The sequence below is a fragment of the Artemia franciscana genome, chromosome 4, assembly GCF_032884065.1.
Source record: "Artemia franciscana chromosome 4, ASM3288406v1, whole genome shotgun sequence".
In the NCBI taxonomy this organism is placed as follows: domain Eukaryota; kingdom Metazoa; phylum Arthropoda; class Branchiopoda; order Anostraca; family Artemiidae; genus Artemia; species Artemia franciscana.
In genome coordinates, this window is record NC_088866.1 from 33,687,310 (window position 1) to 33,702,817 (window position 15,508).

General features: G+C 35.9%; 1 protein-coding gene across 7 annotated transcripts in view; it reads right to left on the reverse strand.

The window, feature by feature from the left end:
* The window catches only part of LOC136026332 (quinone oxidoreductase-like), a 56,049-nt gene that overhangs the window by 13,994 nt on the left and 26,547 nt on the right, over positions 1-15,508 (reverse strand). For all 7 annotated transcript variants that reach the window (XM_065702759.1, XM_065702763.1, XM_065702764.1 and 4 more), the window contains exons 3-4: positions 14,071-14,335; positions 6,583-6,743 (exon numbers count right to left, since the gene is read on the reverse strand). In XM_065702759.1, coding sequence (XP_065558831.1) covers positions 6,583-6,743; positions 14,071-14,335 — 426 coding nt within the window. The remainder of the gene's footprint in view (positions 1-6,582; positions 6,744-14,070; positions 14,336-15,508) is intronic.

Sequence of the window (15,508 nt, forward strand, 5' to 3'; positions counted from 1 at the left end):
TTCCATATTTTTGCAGATAGGATTTTGAAACCTCTACAATACTGTGTTACTCTACGTACTGTGTTACGCTGAATCTAATTGTGTGATTTTCATTAACATTATTTGACTTTTAGAGGGTGTTTCCTCCTTTTTCAAAAATCAGGCAAATTTTCTCGGGCTCGTAGCCTTTGATGAGTAACACCAAACTAAATGAAACTTATATATTTGGAATAAACATAATAAGCTGATTCTTTTGATATATCAATTGGTTTCAAAATTCCGTTTTTAGAGTTTTGGTTACTATTGAGCCGGGTCGCTCCTTACTTACAGTTCATTACCACGAACTGTTTGAAAGTACCTGTTAAAGACTACGTTTCTGTCCAAAACACATTTCCAAAAATTATAACTAATCGAGGAGAGGGCATACCCCCTCCTCAACACTTCCCTCTTTACGATAAAGACTTTGTGTCCCAATTCTTTAAAAACTACTCGTGAAACACAAGGGTCATTTAATTAAAATAAGAGGCTTTGTTTAAGTACAACATTTAGCGTGAAGAGCGGGGTATTGAGGAGGGGGCATCCCCCTAATACATGGAACAATTTCAGTTCGTTTTGAGTTTTAATGTTGCTCCTTAGTTTTAGTTATAAAACTTTTTCCTTTTTTTTATTTAACTGCAAAGGAAATCAATGAAGTTTGAATCCACTCTAGCAGAAATTATGTATTCAAGGCAATATTTTGTTTCAAGTAAACTTATAAATTACAAATAATATAACGTACGGTGATTAGAAGGCCAGAAAAAATAAAACGGGAAGAAGTATGTGCATCAGCCAAGGCCGTTTCCGGGGGGCGATAGGGGGTTTTATTTTCTGGCGTTTCTTTGTCGTTGCTAATCTTTGGTTTGTTTTAACACATTTAAAAAAAAAAAAAAAAAACTTGGCCACTCGTACCACTAAGCCCACCACGGTAAACAATAAATATTAAAACAAACATAATCACTTTATCTCCAGGAACTACATATCAACAAAATCCCTATAAAATGAATCTAAACTAAAAAAAAAAAAAAAAAAAAAAAAAACAATGTTCTTCTACTTATTTTGCTAAGGTCGGTTTTGCAATCGACAGTGATTGGATATAAATTCATGTAAGTTTTATCTTTATTATATTGAAATGTGGATTCAAAATTGTGCAGACGAAATGCGGTCTACAATTGAAATTTATTGTTTATTTAAATGCCTGAGTAAAAAAAAAAAAAAAAGATATTGGTCTGTTTTTTCTTAGCCCCTCAAATGTGCTATGTGTAGAACATGCTACATCCATATTCCCAAGTAATTAACCAGGATTTCTATATGATTTTTGTTGTTTTAAATTTACATAATTGCCCATCGGGAAGAGAGTAAAGTTTCTTTATTGAACACAAATGAAGCCTACATTTAATTGGGTAGTCTTGATCAAACAGTGTAATAGATAATAAACATTTTGGACTGCTAATACGATATTTAATTACAGAAATTATTTCCTTTCTATATCTTTTACACACTACTGCGTAAAGTTTTTTTCTTTGTTATAATAAGCTACAAACCCCTATTAGAATATCTGCAAAAACACAGCATGCACTACAATTCCCGTCTTCAATATAATATTATTTCAATGGTAAATAAAGTCATCATTCTTTTGCTTGAATCGCATGATGATCATGCAAGACTTACCACGCCCTTGCCATTGGGTCGAAATTACTTTCTCTACCGAAGCGATTTAAAAGTTTTGCGAGTCATGACGAACGATGTAAATTTTAATAAAATACTAGTTACAAACCATTTTTAGCTTTTGACTCAGTAAAAAGTAGGTTAAGCAGTGAAGTGTAATTCATAATGAACCAAGTTAAAAATTTTAAAAGATCGCCCTTTACATTTTTGAGGAAGCATTCTTCGCTTGAATTTTTCCTTTTCTACAGAAGAATATTTCATCTTAAATTAATTTTACCACAGAAAAGCGATTCGTAATTGGGGCTCATTCAAAGTATCCTACTTTCGAACGTCACATTTATAACCGCCAGGGAAGGAGCTTCATGGCCGTACACTCAATCCCAACATCTTAAGATTCTTTAGTATTTCGATTATAAGTTCGTATATTTTCCTCCCCAATTGATGGTTCTTACACGTTTGTTCCCACCCCCCAGAAATGCACCCACCGAGGACCGGATTTAGATCTTTGGGCCCCGAGGCTGAAGCATTATGGCGCCCCTAGGCCCAAGCAATTTTTTTCGGGGATATACAGAGAATTACGGGGAAATACCCAAAATCCACAGATAGTGGAAGCCCTGAACAGAAGGCAAGTGATGGGCGATGAGCCAAAAATAATTCAAGACAGGGTTGATACCAAGTTCTCAGCTGCCATTCTTGGGAGACATCTGACAGTTTATAAGCGGCTACTGAATTCCTCTGTTGTTTTAAAATCACTTTTCTATGAATAGGCAGCGCAGCTGCATAGTCCACCTGGCACTTTGACAATAAATCACACCAGTCCAGTTTTTGTTAAGAAAAAAAATGTCAGTTTATTTTTTACGTCCCTTGGCATTGCACGCCTCTTGGCCCAGATCTATGCATAAATCCTGGCCTGCCCCCACCTCCAGCAAAAAGTTCCTGCATGCGCACTAATTTATAAATCGTCTTATTTTATTCCTAAATTTTCGGCACCAAATATTTTTAAATATCTGATTTGCCACTAGTCTTTTACATCGCTTCATCAAGAGGTCTTTTATGGGTTTTGAACCTACTATTCACAAGTCAACTGAGAAACAAATGACGAAAACAAATAGCCAACAAAGGGCCGAGGGACTACAAAGGCCAGTGAATTCGTCGTATGGGGAACAGGGCAGAATCACCTTTGCTAGTCTTTGCCATTGGAGCTTATCTTCCGGCATAGGTAGTACCAATACCGAATTTGGAGCAGATATTTCCCTGGCGAGTCCCACCATTCAATTTGTGGAACGATATTGATAAAAAGGGGACATCACGATACTCTGACCTTTAATTTGACCTATTGTAATATCTGGCCTATAATCCAGCTTATTATATTATCTGGCCTATCATAGTCTATTATCAAACTGTTCATGGCAATGAACATTACGTAAAAGACGACTCCTGTCGAAATTAAATAAAAAACAGGTTTTTTTAACGGAAAGCAAGGAGCGGCATTAAGACTTAAAACGAACAGAAATTACTTCGTACATGAAAGGGGCTGCTTCCTCATCAAGGCCCCGCTCTTTACGCTAGAGTTTGAGTCTTTCTCTTAACTCTACTTTTTAAAACAGTAAAAAACTGTAGCGTAAAGAGCGGGGCGTTGATGAGGAAGCAACCCCTTTAATATACGAAGCAATTTCTGTTCGTTTTAAGTTTTAATGCCGCTCCTTACTTGAAAACTTGTTTTTTTATTTAATTTCTGAACGTTTTTGAATCAATGCATGTTTGGATTTTGGCTCACCACAGATGAATAATTAAAACGAAATTTGCATATCTATTTTTTTGGCTAAATGGCTTTCTCATAGTTTTGATCAAATGACTTTGAGAAAAAAAGGAGCGGGAGAGGAGGCCTAGTTGCCCTCCGATTTTTTGGTTACTTAAAAAGGCAACTAGAACTTTCAATTTTTTACGAATGTTTTTATTAGTAAAAGATATACGTAACTTACAAATTACCTTACGGAACGAAATTCTATATTCTCATGTCTTTATTACGTATATGAGGAGTTTCACCCCCCCCCCGTCAGTACCTCGGTCTTTACACTAAAGCTTAAATTTTGTCCCAATTTCTTAAGAATGACCCCAGAATAACAAAAGCCGTAGAATAAATAGTTGAAATTACTAAAAATACTTTAGCGTAAAGAGCGGGGTATTAGGAGGAGGTGAGGCCATCATATGCGTAATAATTTCTGTTCATTTAAAGTTTTAATGCTTCTCCTTACTTTCAGTTGAAAAAACTTTTTCATATTTATTTTTTCATTGTTTTTTTTTTAAATAATGCTAGAAAATCCTGCGCTCCCTTCATGAAAATTTTCTTCCCCCATGACAAATTCCTCCAAGGAAAGCTCCCCCAACATATCCCCCTCTTCTCAACCCCCCCCCCCAACCTAATAATCCCCCTGAAAACGTCTGTACACTTCCCAATAACCATTACTATATGTAAGCACTGGTCAAAGTTTGTAACTTGTAGCCCCTCCCACGGGGACTCTGGGGGAGTAAATCATCCCCAAAGACATAGTTATAAGGTTTTTCGACTACGTTGAATAAAATGGCTATTTCAGAATTCTGATCCGGTGACTTTGGGAAAATAATTAGCGTGGGAGGGGGCCTAGGTGCCCTCCAATTTTTCGGTCACTTCAAAAGGGCACTAGAACTTTTCATTTTCGTTAGAATGAGCCAATCTCGCAAGATTCTAGGACCACTGGGTCGATACGACCACCCCTGAAAAAAAAAAAAAAAAAAAAATGAACACGCATCCGTGATCTGCCTTCTGGCAAAAAAAAAAATTACAAAATTCCACATTTTTGTAGATAGGAGCTTGAAACTTTTACAACGGGGTTCTCTGATACGCTGAATCTGATGGTATGATTTTCGTTAAGATTCTATGGCTTTTAGGGGTTGTTTCCCCCTATTTTCTAAAACAAGGCAAATTTCTTCTCAGGCTCGTAGCTTTTGATGGGTAAAAATAAACTTGATGAAACTTATATATTTAAAATCAGCGTTAAAATGTAATTCTTTTGATGTAACTGTTGGTATAAAAATTCCAGTTTTTTGAGTTTTGGCTACTATTGAGCCGGGTCGCTCCTTACTACAGTTCGTTACCACAAACTGTTTGATAATCCAAAACTCTGAAACCCCAAATTCAAAACCGCCAATAAAGGGAAAGCTAATTATTTGCAATAATTTAAAAATCTTAGAGTAAAAAAGTTAAAAAAATATGGCATTGGACTTTACAGTCCCTACTGGTGGTGCTGATTTCTGCTTTATGGCCCTTCAACCAGGAAGTGCGATGGAAGGGTTGGGAGCCAGCCATCTTCTACTTTCCCACACCCTTCCTACTTACCTTCCCCGAGTTTCTTCAGGTCCTCCTTTAGAGCCGGCTCGAGTCTTTACGCTAAAGTTTTTTATTGTTTTAAAAAATAGAGTTGTGAGAAAGAGTCAAACTTTAGCGTAAAGAGCGAGGCGTTGAGGAGGGGACAACCCCTTTCATATACGAAATAATTTCTGTTCGTTTTAAGTTTTAACGTCACTCCTTACCTGCAGTTAATATTTAATTTTTTTATTTAATCACTTTTTAGGAATGGCGCGCCTGCGCACAGTCGATGCGCATGTGCATGTATGGTGGGTATTAAAAGAAGGACCACAAGTGTCAAATTAGATCCAACAGGATCATAAAACTTTGGTTTGGCTGAATATACGATTGTTTTCACTGTTTGTCAGAGACGTTTTTACTGAAGGCATAAAATACCCCATTCCCTTTCAATAACTTTTGCGTCAATGGAAAAGACTTCTTATTAATCGAAAGTGATGTCACGCGATCATCTTCATGTAATCAAAGCCCATTTTGCAATCCTTCTGGCTTGAATTCTGCTTTTTTGGCACAATTTGTAATACCCGCCATACAATCATGCGCATTGACATTGCGCATGTGGACTGATCCACAACAGCGATATTTGGGCGTTACGCAATCGTGACTTGTGGACCACGTTTGCCAGCTTGTTTTTTTAGGATTAGGACAAGAAACACTAAAGAAAGCTATAGGCTTATTAAAATAAGCTTCTTTTATTTATGTAATTTTTACCCACGTACGCATTGACAGTACACAAGCGCAATGATCCAAAATAGCGATACTTGTGGGTTTCATTTCAAGGCGACTGTGATACTTGTGGAATGTGGACTTCGTTCACTACCCTGAAAAAACCTGCTGGCACGAATAATATGCAAATTATATCCTCACCCTCATGTCCTGTAGGTTTTTCTAACTGCGAAACAGTTGTCTGGTCTCCATTGCAATATCCTTCAATCCCGCCAGAGAAAACCTTTTAAATGAAGGAATTTTAATCTCTTGGATAAGTTATTACATTATTGAAAAATAAAAATACTTGAGTATCCCTTTTTGTATATTTATTTCTGGTGAAACAACACAAAATTAGTTCGACTGATTTTAGCCTACATTCAGAAGACTCTCTGGTGGCGAATTGGGTTTCATCTCAGCTTGAGAATACAGTGAAGGGCCGAGGCAAGGATCTTAGTTGTCAAGAACCGTCGTTAATCCAATACATACTTTTAAGAATTTAAGGTTACAAATAATTGTAACATAATTGTTCGTACATTTAAATGGTGTGAAGTTACCTATCTGATAGCAAAAATAATATTTCTGAGGGGTCACTGACTTTCCTAAACCTAGTGTACATCTCGGAGCGCTATCCGTGCCACACAATTCTGCCACACTTGGCACAGTTCCCCCACGGTAGTCAAAGTTCCCAAAATACTTGACACAGTCCAGTTATGCCTGGCATGCACCACCAGTTGTACATGATTTACGAGAGCAAGTGACCCCTCAAACACTTCCTGGTGTACACTTACTTGATAAAAAGTGCTCGGTATGCTGTGAAGTAAGGCACCCCAAGAGCAGCCCCTTGTGAAAATGAAAGCCGATTGGACAAAGGGAACACACTGTGGGCTTCACATGAGACATATTCGGCATAAGATCCAGATGCACCACTAAAGAACACACGATCACCCGGCTGAAAACATGATAAGAGTGGTAAAAACAATCATTATCCGCTGAAAACTGAGCAAGAGCTGTAAGCTAATCATTCCTCGTTGAAACTATTAACGACTGAAAATACAGAAGTTAGGTAATTTAATCATTATCTGCTGAAAATAGCAAGAATGGTAAATTAATATTACTTGTTGAGAATACACTATGAGGAGAAAATTAATCATTACCCACTGAAAATATAGCAAGAGCGGTGAATCGATTAACTTTTGAAATCGTTACCGCTTCAAATAGAGCAACAGTGGTAAATTAATCCTTGTCAGCTCAAAATATAACTACTTCTGATACTACTAACAAATCACAGCAGTACTAAGCTCCCTGAGGTCAAAACAGCAACGCACGCTCCTCTTCCATCCTTATCTATTCAAAGCCTCGCTTTTTGCACCCTCACAGGAAGCTCCCATTTCCCTTAACTTTTCCTTACGACCTCCTCCCACCCAAACCGAGGATGACCTACTTTCTGTTTAGCCCTTGACGATTGCTCCAAAAGGACGTCATCCTTCATCCGCAGAACGTGCCGTAGCCATCTAAACCTTTCTCTCATTATGGGCCTGGAAGGCGGGATTGAACCTCACTTTTCTCGTGGCTTATTGTTTGAAATACGGTCAGTCAGTCGGGTACCAAAAACAATCTGTACGCAATTTCTCTGGAAAACATCTAACAAATCTCCCTCTGTGTTTCGAAACAGCCATGCTCCAGAACCATATTTGACCACTGTCATCACTTTAACTTCAAATATTTTAATCTTGGTTCACAGACTTACCTTCGTATTCTTCCAAATTTTTTCAGCTTTGAACAAATCCTGGGCCTTGGCTATTGTACTTTTAACATCTAAACTGCACCCACCGTCTTTACTTATAATACTACCAAGGTAAGTGAAACTGTCCACTTGATGTATCTTTTCTCTACCAAACGTCATCTTTTCATATACACTTATTCCTAGCCTTCGCGACTTGGTATTCTTAACATTAATTTTTAACCTATTCTAGCACTCTGAACTCTGAATTTTCGAACCTTATGTAGTACCCTAAACTCGCAAAACCTCTAAAAGTTCATTCATTTTGCTCACATTTTAATCTATGATGCTTAAATCATCAGCATAATCTAAGTCCAGAAAAGTTTTTCTTCCCCATTTGATTCTATGTTCTCCCATTGCCTATCCTGTGCTCCTTTACACAATGCACATCAAAATGACCCATAGAAGTTGGGATAGAACACAACCTTTTAATACGAAATCACCTACTAATCTCATTTCCTACTGCAGCAGTGTTATTCTCCTACATAGCACTAATCACTTTAATGTATTTGCCTGGTCTACCATACAATGAGAAGACCTCCTATCAGCTGGATTGAATACTTTCCCATAACCTATAAAACTGGGGACTAAAGGTGTTTGATAACTTGGGCACTTTTCTATTATTAAACTAAGAGTGAAAATTTGGTCGACACATCCTCTACCTCTTCTAAAATCGCAATGTTCTTCCCTTAAAACTTTTTCTGCAGCATCTCTAAGTCTGTAGCCATCACTGTTTTCTTTTCCTACACCAAATTTACCTAGACTAAGCTACAGTCTGTCCCTATTTCTACCGACCTGAGCGTTACAATTTCCTAATAAAAAATACCATATTTCTTCCTAGTACCCTGTCTATTTCCTCCTGTAACTCTAAGTAAATGTCATCTGAGTCACTACTATGTCCATCAGTCGGTTTTATGACACTACTATGACTGATACTCTACACTTTTTAGTCACAAAATGAGCGACTAGTATTATATTATTAATACCTTCCTCACCTTAATAAGACTTGGCCGATTTCTTATTTATCATGAGCCCTACTTCTTTTCTATGTACCCCATCCTTCCTGCCTGAGTAAATAAATTCAATATCACCTAATTTCGCGTTTCCTATCCCTGGGATATGAGTTTGTGAAACTCCTAATAGGTCCAGTTCAAAGCGTCTGAATTTGTCAGTGAAAATGTCGAAACGGTAGTTATGTTTGAACTTAGTAACATTCCAAGTTGCAATTTTCATATTCTTTAAATCATTAAAATTATTTTAGCCTTAGAAAAAGCAATATTTCTGGAATCAGTGCTGAACGGGAACCAAGACATCTCAGGTCTACACCCAAGCGCTTAACTGGCTTAGAACCAGACAACAAGGAGTTACAAGAGCGGTAAATTAATCATTACTTGCTAAAAGTATAATATGAGCAGAAAACTAATCAATATTCCCTGAAAATTTAGCAAGAGGAGTTAGTTAATCTTTACCAGCTCAAAATATGGCAAGAGTGCTAAATTAGTCACTAACTGCTGAAAACCAAGCATCAGCGGAAAGCTAATCATTATCCCAAGAAACTATAGCAAAAATCGTAAATGAGCCGTTACCCACTGTAAGTAAAGTAAGAGCAGTAATTAATTATTCCCCCTTGAAATTATAACAAAAGGGAAAAACCAAGCAAGATAAAATAATGTTTTATTAATAAAAAAAAAACTATCACAGGCTAATGAAGATTAATTTCCTTTCTGGGTCCAACAACATGAAGCAAGGGCATAAGATGATAAAACTCAGATAAAATTTAAAAAGAAATGAAATGAATAAAAAGCCTACTAGGTATGCTAAAATTTTCTTTTTAGTAATATAAAATAGAAAAGGATGCGAAGCTATCCGAAAAGAAGCAAAATCTCCTTTGGCCTTTTTATGTGAGTGGATATTTGCTCTTATTTGACCGATTATAGTCAGTAAAATTTTTAGTGTTACAGAAGATAAAAAATGGTGTTTTTCAAAATTTCTTGGTATTTCGATAAAACATTTCTAGACGAATCGTTTCATGCAACCTTCTGATGTATTTCGATTTTCCATCTTTTTTGACCGATTGAAGTTGGCAAATTTTCGTTGCATTAACACAGGATAATAGAAATTAGGTTTTTAAGCATTTCTTGCAATTTCTTGAAATAAGTTGTCACTCAGAAAAACCGGGACGAATCTCCTCTGACCTGTTGATGTAGATGGATCCTATACCTGTTTAACCGATTGCGTTCGATGAGATTTTGGACATTATTACAGGAGAGTAGAAATAAAGTCCCGAAGCATTTCTTAATATTTCTAGAAATAAGCTGCTACTAAAAAAAAAAACAAAAAAAAAAACTAGATGAACCCCCTTTGATCTGTGTAGGTTGATACTAGATCTATCTAACTAACTGCAGTTGGCGAAGCTTTGTACGTTGGTAGACGAGAGTAGAAATAGATTTCTAAAGAACTGTCTTGGAAAACATAGGAATAGTCTTACTTCTCTTCGGTGTATTGGGCATGAAATTGCTTCTAGTTCTAGTAGTCTTTGAGCTAGAAACAAGGCTGTATTTAAAGGGGTGGGGTTAAAAAGAGTTTACTTTTTAAAATATAACGAATGAAAAAATTTTCTTTCATTTGGCTTGCTTAAAACTCCATCCAAGAAAACTCTTTTTTTGCTTTGTTTTTACCGACTCAGAATTCAATATAGCGTCAAGAAGTAAATACAGTAATGGGTAAAAGGTGAGGTTGTTTGACTTCCCTTTTTGACATGCGCTTAAAGACTACCGTGATTGGCTAAAAAATGTGACGATTGACGTCATAAAAAGAAATCAATGGAATTAAGGCAAACGTTCTAATCTGGATGGAAAGGATAGAAATTTCTCTCTCTCTCTCTCTCTCTCTCTATTGAGTGTTACTTTTAGCAACCATTGGATTCATAATAAAGATGATTTTGGGATACAAATACAGTAGAAAGATTTTTGGCTCCAAACGCTTAATTATCAAAATATTTCTGAAAAGAAGACATTACAAATTTTGGCAAAGAAAAGCAGAAACTTCTAATTGAACCTGACCTGATGACAAGACATCATGAAGAAGTTCACAATATCTGCAGTTAGAAGACAAGCGAGAATAATTCGAATTTTTCCAAGATTGGTTGTACCGAAGCTATGGCGACGCCATTACATCAAAAGGAAGTTCACAATGTCTGTGATTAGAAGACATTCGATGAAGTTCATATTGAATGCGGTTAGAAGACAAGCAACGAAGTTCACATTGTCTGCGGTTAGAAAACAAGCGACAATGAGAATCAATATATACAAGCCTGCCGCGTCGAAATCGGCTACATAGTTTTTTTTCTTCTTAAAACTGGCATATTAACATTTCTGGCCTAAAAGATTTCTGGACACAAAAGATATAAATTGGTCACAACTTTAAGGAAAAATTCATATTTTTCCCAGAGTGGTTGTAAAGGAGCTATGGTGATGCCATTACATTATGAAGAAGTTCACATTGTTGCGACTAGAAGACAAGCAACGAAGTGCACATTGTCAGCAGTTAGAAGACAAGCGACAATGAAATCAATCTACACAAGCCTGCCGCGCAGCCGTACTGGGGCCCACCAACGAATATATAAGTGCATAGTTCATTAGCACCAGTTCGGTGCGTATCCGTCCAGGGCGCTAGCTTCTGAGTAAGAGAACCCACAGCTAAGATCGGATCAAAGGGCTCGCACTTAAAAAGAATGTAGATACAAAAGAATTACATATACGAATTACATATAATAAGATAAGAATTGAATAAGAATTTTACATATAACTATGTATTCGGCAAAACTTTCAATATGGTATATATTAAAAAAGGTTATTGTTTTTAACGACAAAGGACGCTATATAATTGATTGTCATACATTTTTTCCTTATGGAGAGGAGGAAGAGAGTCATCTGTTATGGATTTTGGCAATGCATGGGCTTTACATGTCATTAATTTACAAAAACAAGTCTTTCCGAGGGAAGTAAAGAGCGAAGTTGAAACTTAAAATGGACAAAGAATTATTACTTCACAGCCTATCTAGTATACACATCAATAAAACTGGTAAGAATAAAACAACTAATTATGTTTCCCTATATTTCTAGGGTTATTGAAAACTAGCGCTTTACTGAAAAAACTAAAGCGAAGTATAAAAAACAGGAATATTGATTTGGGAGTCAAAAGTGAGGATGTAGCCTGACAACAATTAACTAATTTATAAAGCTTTTCATAGTCTTACACCAGCTGTGATGTCAATAACTTTCAGTATACAATTAAAATTATTTTAAAAACATAGCGTAAAATTAAATATTGTCTTAATAACCGCAAAGTAATTGAACAGCATACAGGAATATTGGATTGATTTATCAGGTAGTATTTTTGGTCTCGCCAGCTCTAACACTAATAGTGAGTAAATACAATCTTATAATGTAAGAGTTGTGCTTTGATATTACTTGAGATAAAAATCAAATAAAACCTAATATGAACTCTGGAGATCCGGTTATTTCTCTCTACATAATAGTGAATTTCAAGCTATGATACAAATTCCAAAGCTAGTCTATAGTCCTAATACTATCAAGATAGCTTTACTTCGAAATTGTCTACAAACGAATCATGACATGTCCTTTTCAGAACCAAAACGAGAGCCAGTCATTTAACTGAGCCATTGTGCAGAAGTGATACCTAATTAAACGGAAAAAAAAATAAAGCAACAATCCTAAAATGCTATATTTTTATTCTGTAAAAAGTGTCCTTAATTGGTTCGCTTTTACCGTACCAAAACTCCTACATAATTTTGTGTTTTCAGTAAAGCGCTAATTTTCTATAATCCTAGAAACATAGGAAACCATAATTATTTGTTTTATTTGTACTAGTTTTATTGATATATATATATTAGATAGGCTGTGAAGTAGCAGTTTTTGTCCGTTTTAAGTTTCAACTTTGCTCCTTACTTCCTCGGAAAAAATTGTTTGTTTTTTTTTTTAAATTAATCGTTGCTCGTTTTGATTAAAATTTAATGTAGAAACAACACCGCCACTATCTTTTTTATTTATATGGAATAATTTCTGTTCGTTTTAAGTTTTACTGTCACTTCTTAGTTTCAGTTGAAAACTTATTTTTTAATATAATTCCTAATCATTACCGATCTAGGGGAGGTAAGATACCTCTAGAAAATACTGCAGACAAACTTGACAGCTACGAAAACTTCCGGGTTATAACAAAAAGTTTACTATCCATACTTTACAAAACAATACATTTTTTTCAGGAATGTTTGTTTTTCGATGAGCAAAAAGTTGTTTTTACTCGGTTGATTTCGCCTGAAAAAGCCACTTTGAAGATGGGACTTTGTAAATCGCCTAATGACTAGCAGATACTAGAAGGCTGCTGTAGAAAAAGGAGCTGTTTAAGGGCTCATTTAAAAAATCTTATTTTTTACCTAATCACTTTTTATAAATTTGACTTGATAGCACATTCCCATAAAGTATAATTTTGGTTGTTTCCGCCTTTTTTTTTTAACTGGAAAAAGTGCCTTTTCCACTCAAATGACCACAAAAAGGTGTTTTTCAAAACCTAGACAGGAGAAAGACACTAAGGGGCAAGGACGTCTCTTCCTCTCAATTACCGCCGTTAGAACTAGCACAGAGGCTTCATCGCAGAGTGAAGTTTGAAGGTTCAGTTCAAAACTATTATAGATTCAAGCTTATTTTTTTGCTAGATTTTTAGTTGAAAAGTTTTCAGTTTTAGTTAATTTGTTTTCACAATAATCTGTTACTTTTAAGATGATTTTCGAGGGGTTTCAGGTTTTTTTTTCGAAATCACCATTAATTTCTTTTCGCAACAAACTTTTACTTTTAAGACGAACTGAAATAATGGTTACTTGATGTTCGTGATGTCTTGTAAATGCCTTCTTTTAAAGAAATTTTTCTGATCCACCCGTTTAAGTATTCTGATATAATATTCCCTTTACCAGTTGCGGGTATTTATTTTTCCAACATAAAAGTTTTGATGTTTCATCGTAAGGCAGTGGTTTGCTATAATTTAATAGCTGAGGTTCAGCTTCATCCATTTACCGAATTATACTGCTGAAATTTAAATTGTATTTTTGTTTTAAAAAAACAAATATCGTCTGTAGGCTTGTCACAAAATCTCTTTTTCCACAGGGAATATAAATTATAGTCGAACTGGACCAAAAATTTGGAATTAAGTTCTAACCATAACTAGAAATCGTGCTAGTGATAAGCATTTTTTTTTACATCTAGTTAGAAAAACCATGGAACATTTATAGGTAAATTTTGAGAACCTAGAGGTCTTGGACAGTAAATCCAAAGCTGTCTCTCCTAAAAACATTTCAGCCACAACAAACTGACCTAACTATTAAACGCAGAACCTTTTTGGCAGTCAGATTCTAACCGGAGTGAATTACATGTGTACTTTAACCTAATGACGAACAAGTGACTAGTTTTAATGTTCGAACTACCTTTAAAGTTTGAACTTTTGAACCAACTTCTACAACTCTTCCAGCTCCATCTCTTCCAGGGATATAAGGTAAAGGTGGCAAGTTTGCAAATAAGCCCATTCGTATATAAGTGTCAACAGGGTTTACGCCAGCAGATCCAACCTTGATGACTACTTGCGTTTCTGTGTGCTTCGGTACTGGTACATCTGTTTCAACTCTTAGCACATTGGGACCACCAAATTCATTCACACGGACAGCTTTCATTACGTTTGGAATTTTAGAAGTCCTGGTGGAAAGATTAAACGTTAATACAATAAAAACAAAAAGGCATGTTTCTGTAGTCCCAATTGGGGCCAAAAGACGTTGGGGCCACCAAATTCGTTAAAGCGAATAAATTTTATTACGCCTGAAATCTTAGAAGTCCTGGTAGACAGATTAAACGTTAACACAACAATAAAAAAGCGTGTTTCTGTTGTCCCAATTGGGGCCGAAAAACATTGGGGCTACCACGTTCGTTAGAATAAATAGCTTTCATTATGCTTTAAATTTTGGAAGAACTGGTAGAAAGATTAAACGAGTCATTAGCCATTAGTCTACAGCTATTAATATATATTATCAATTTATATATTAATCATTAGCCGATGTGTACGAGCATAATTTATCATTTACATATGAGCCTTTAGCCAGAAGCCATCTCGTTACAAATTTAGTCTACGCATTGGAGCAGAATAGCCAAATACAGCACTAGCCATCTATTTGCAAACTTAATCCACAATAACGAGGATAATTTAATCATTTACTCGACGTATCAGCCATTAACCATTAATTCACCACACGTACCAGCATAACTTATCCATTGAGACGTAGGCCATTAGCCATTTAGCCCATTTGCTTAGGTTTTTTTTTTCTTTCTTGGAGAGGGAAGGGTTTTTTTTCTTTCTTGGAGAGGGAGGGGTTTGGCAAAAATAAGGTCACTTTAATTTTCTTCTTTAAATTAAGAAAACTGGGTGAGGAGATAAATCCACAAGAAGATAATATAGGAACAATATAGGTAGTATTAGGGATGCGAAGAAGCAAATCCGTGAGTTGATGCACCAGTGAATTTGCTTTGGAAAAAAAGAGGATCGGCAGGATTGGAAAGACGAACTTGAAAAGATAAGTATATGTATAAAGGTGGCGAAGTTACTGTTCTGTTGCTTTTTTTGTTCATGCTTTCGTTCTTGTTTCCGATTTCTGTAACCATGGCCCAGTTGGCTCTACTTTTGAATTTTTCATATCGTATGGCAAAAGAGTAAGCTAGGCCACGCTTTTCTGATATACGATTCCTGATTGTGAAACACTGTGCTTTTTGACAACCAATCTAGGGTCAAGCAAAAAGTAGATTGTGCCCAAATAAGGTGGCAAGAGGTCATAAGAATGGATTTAAAGGATTAGAACTTCATTGGAGGGGTTAAAGAGT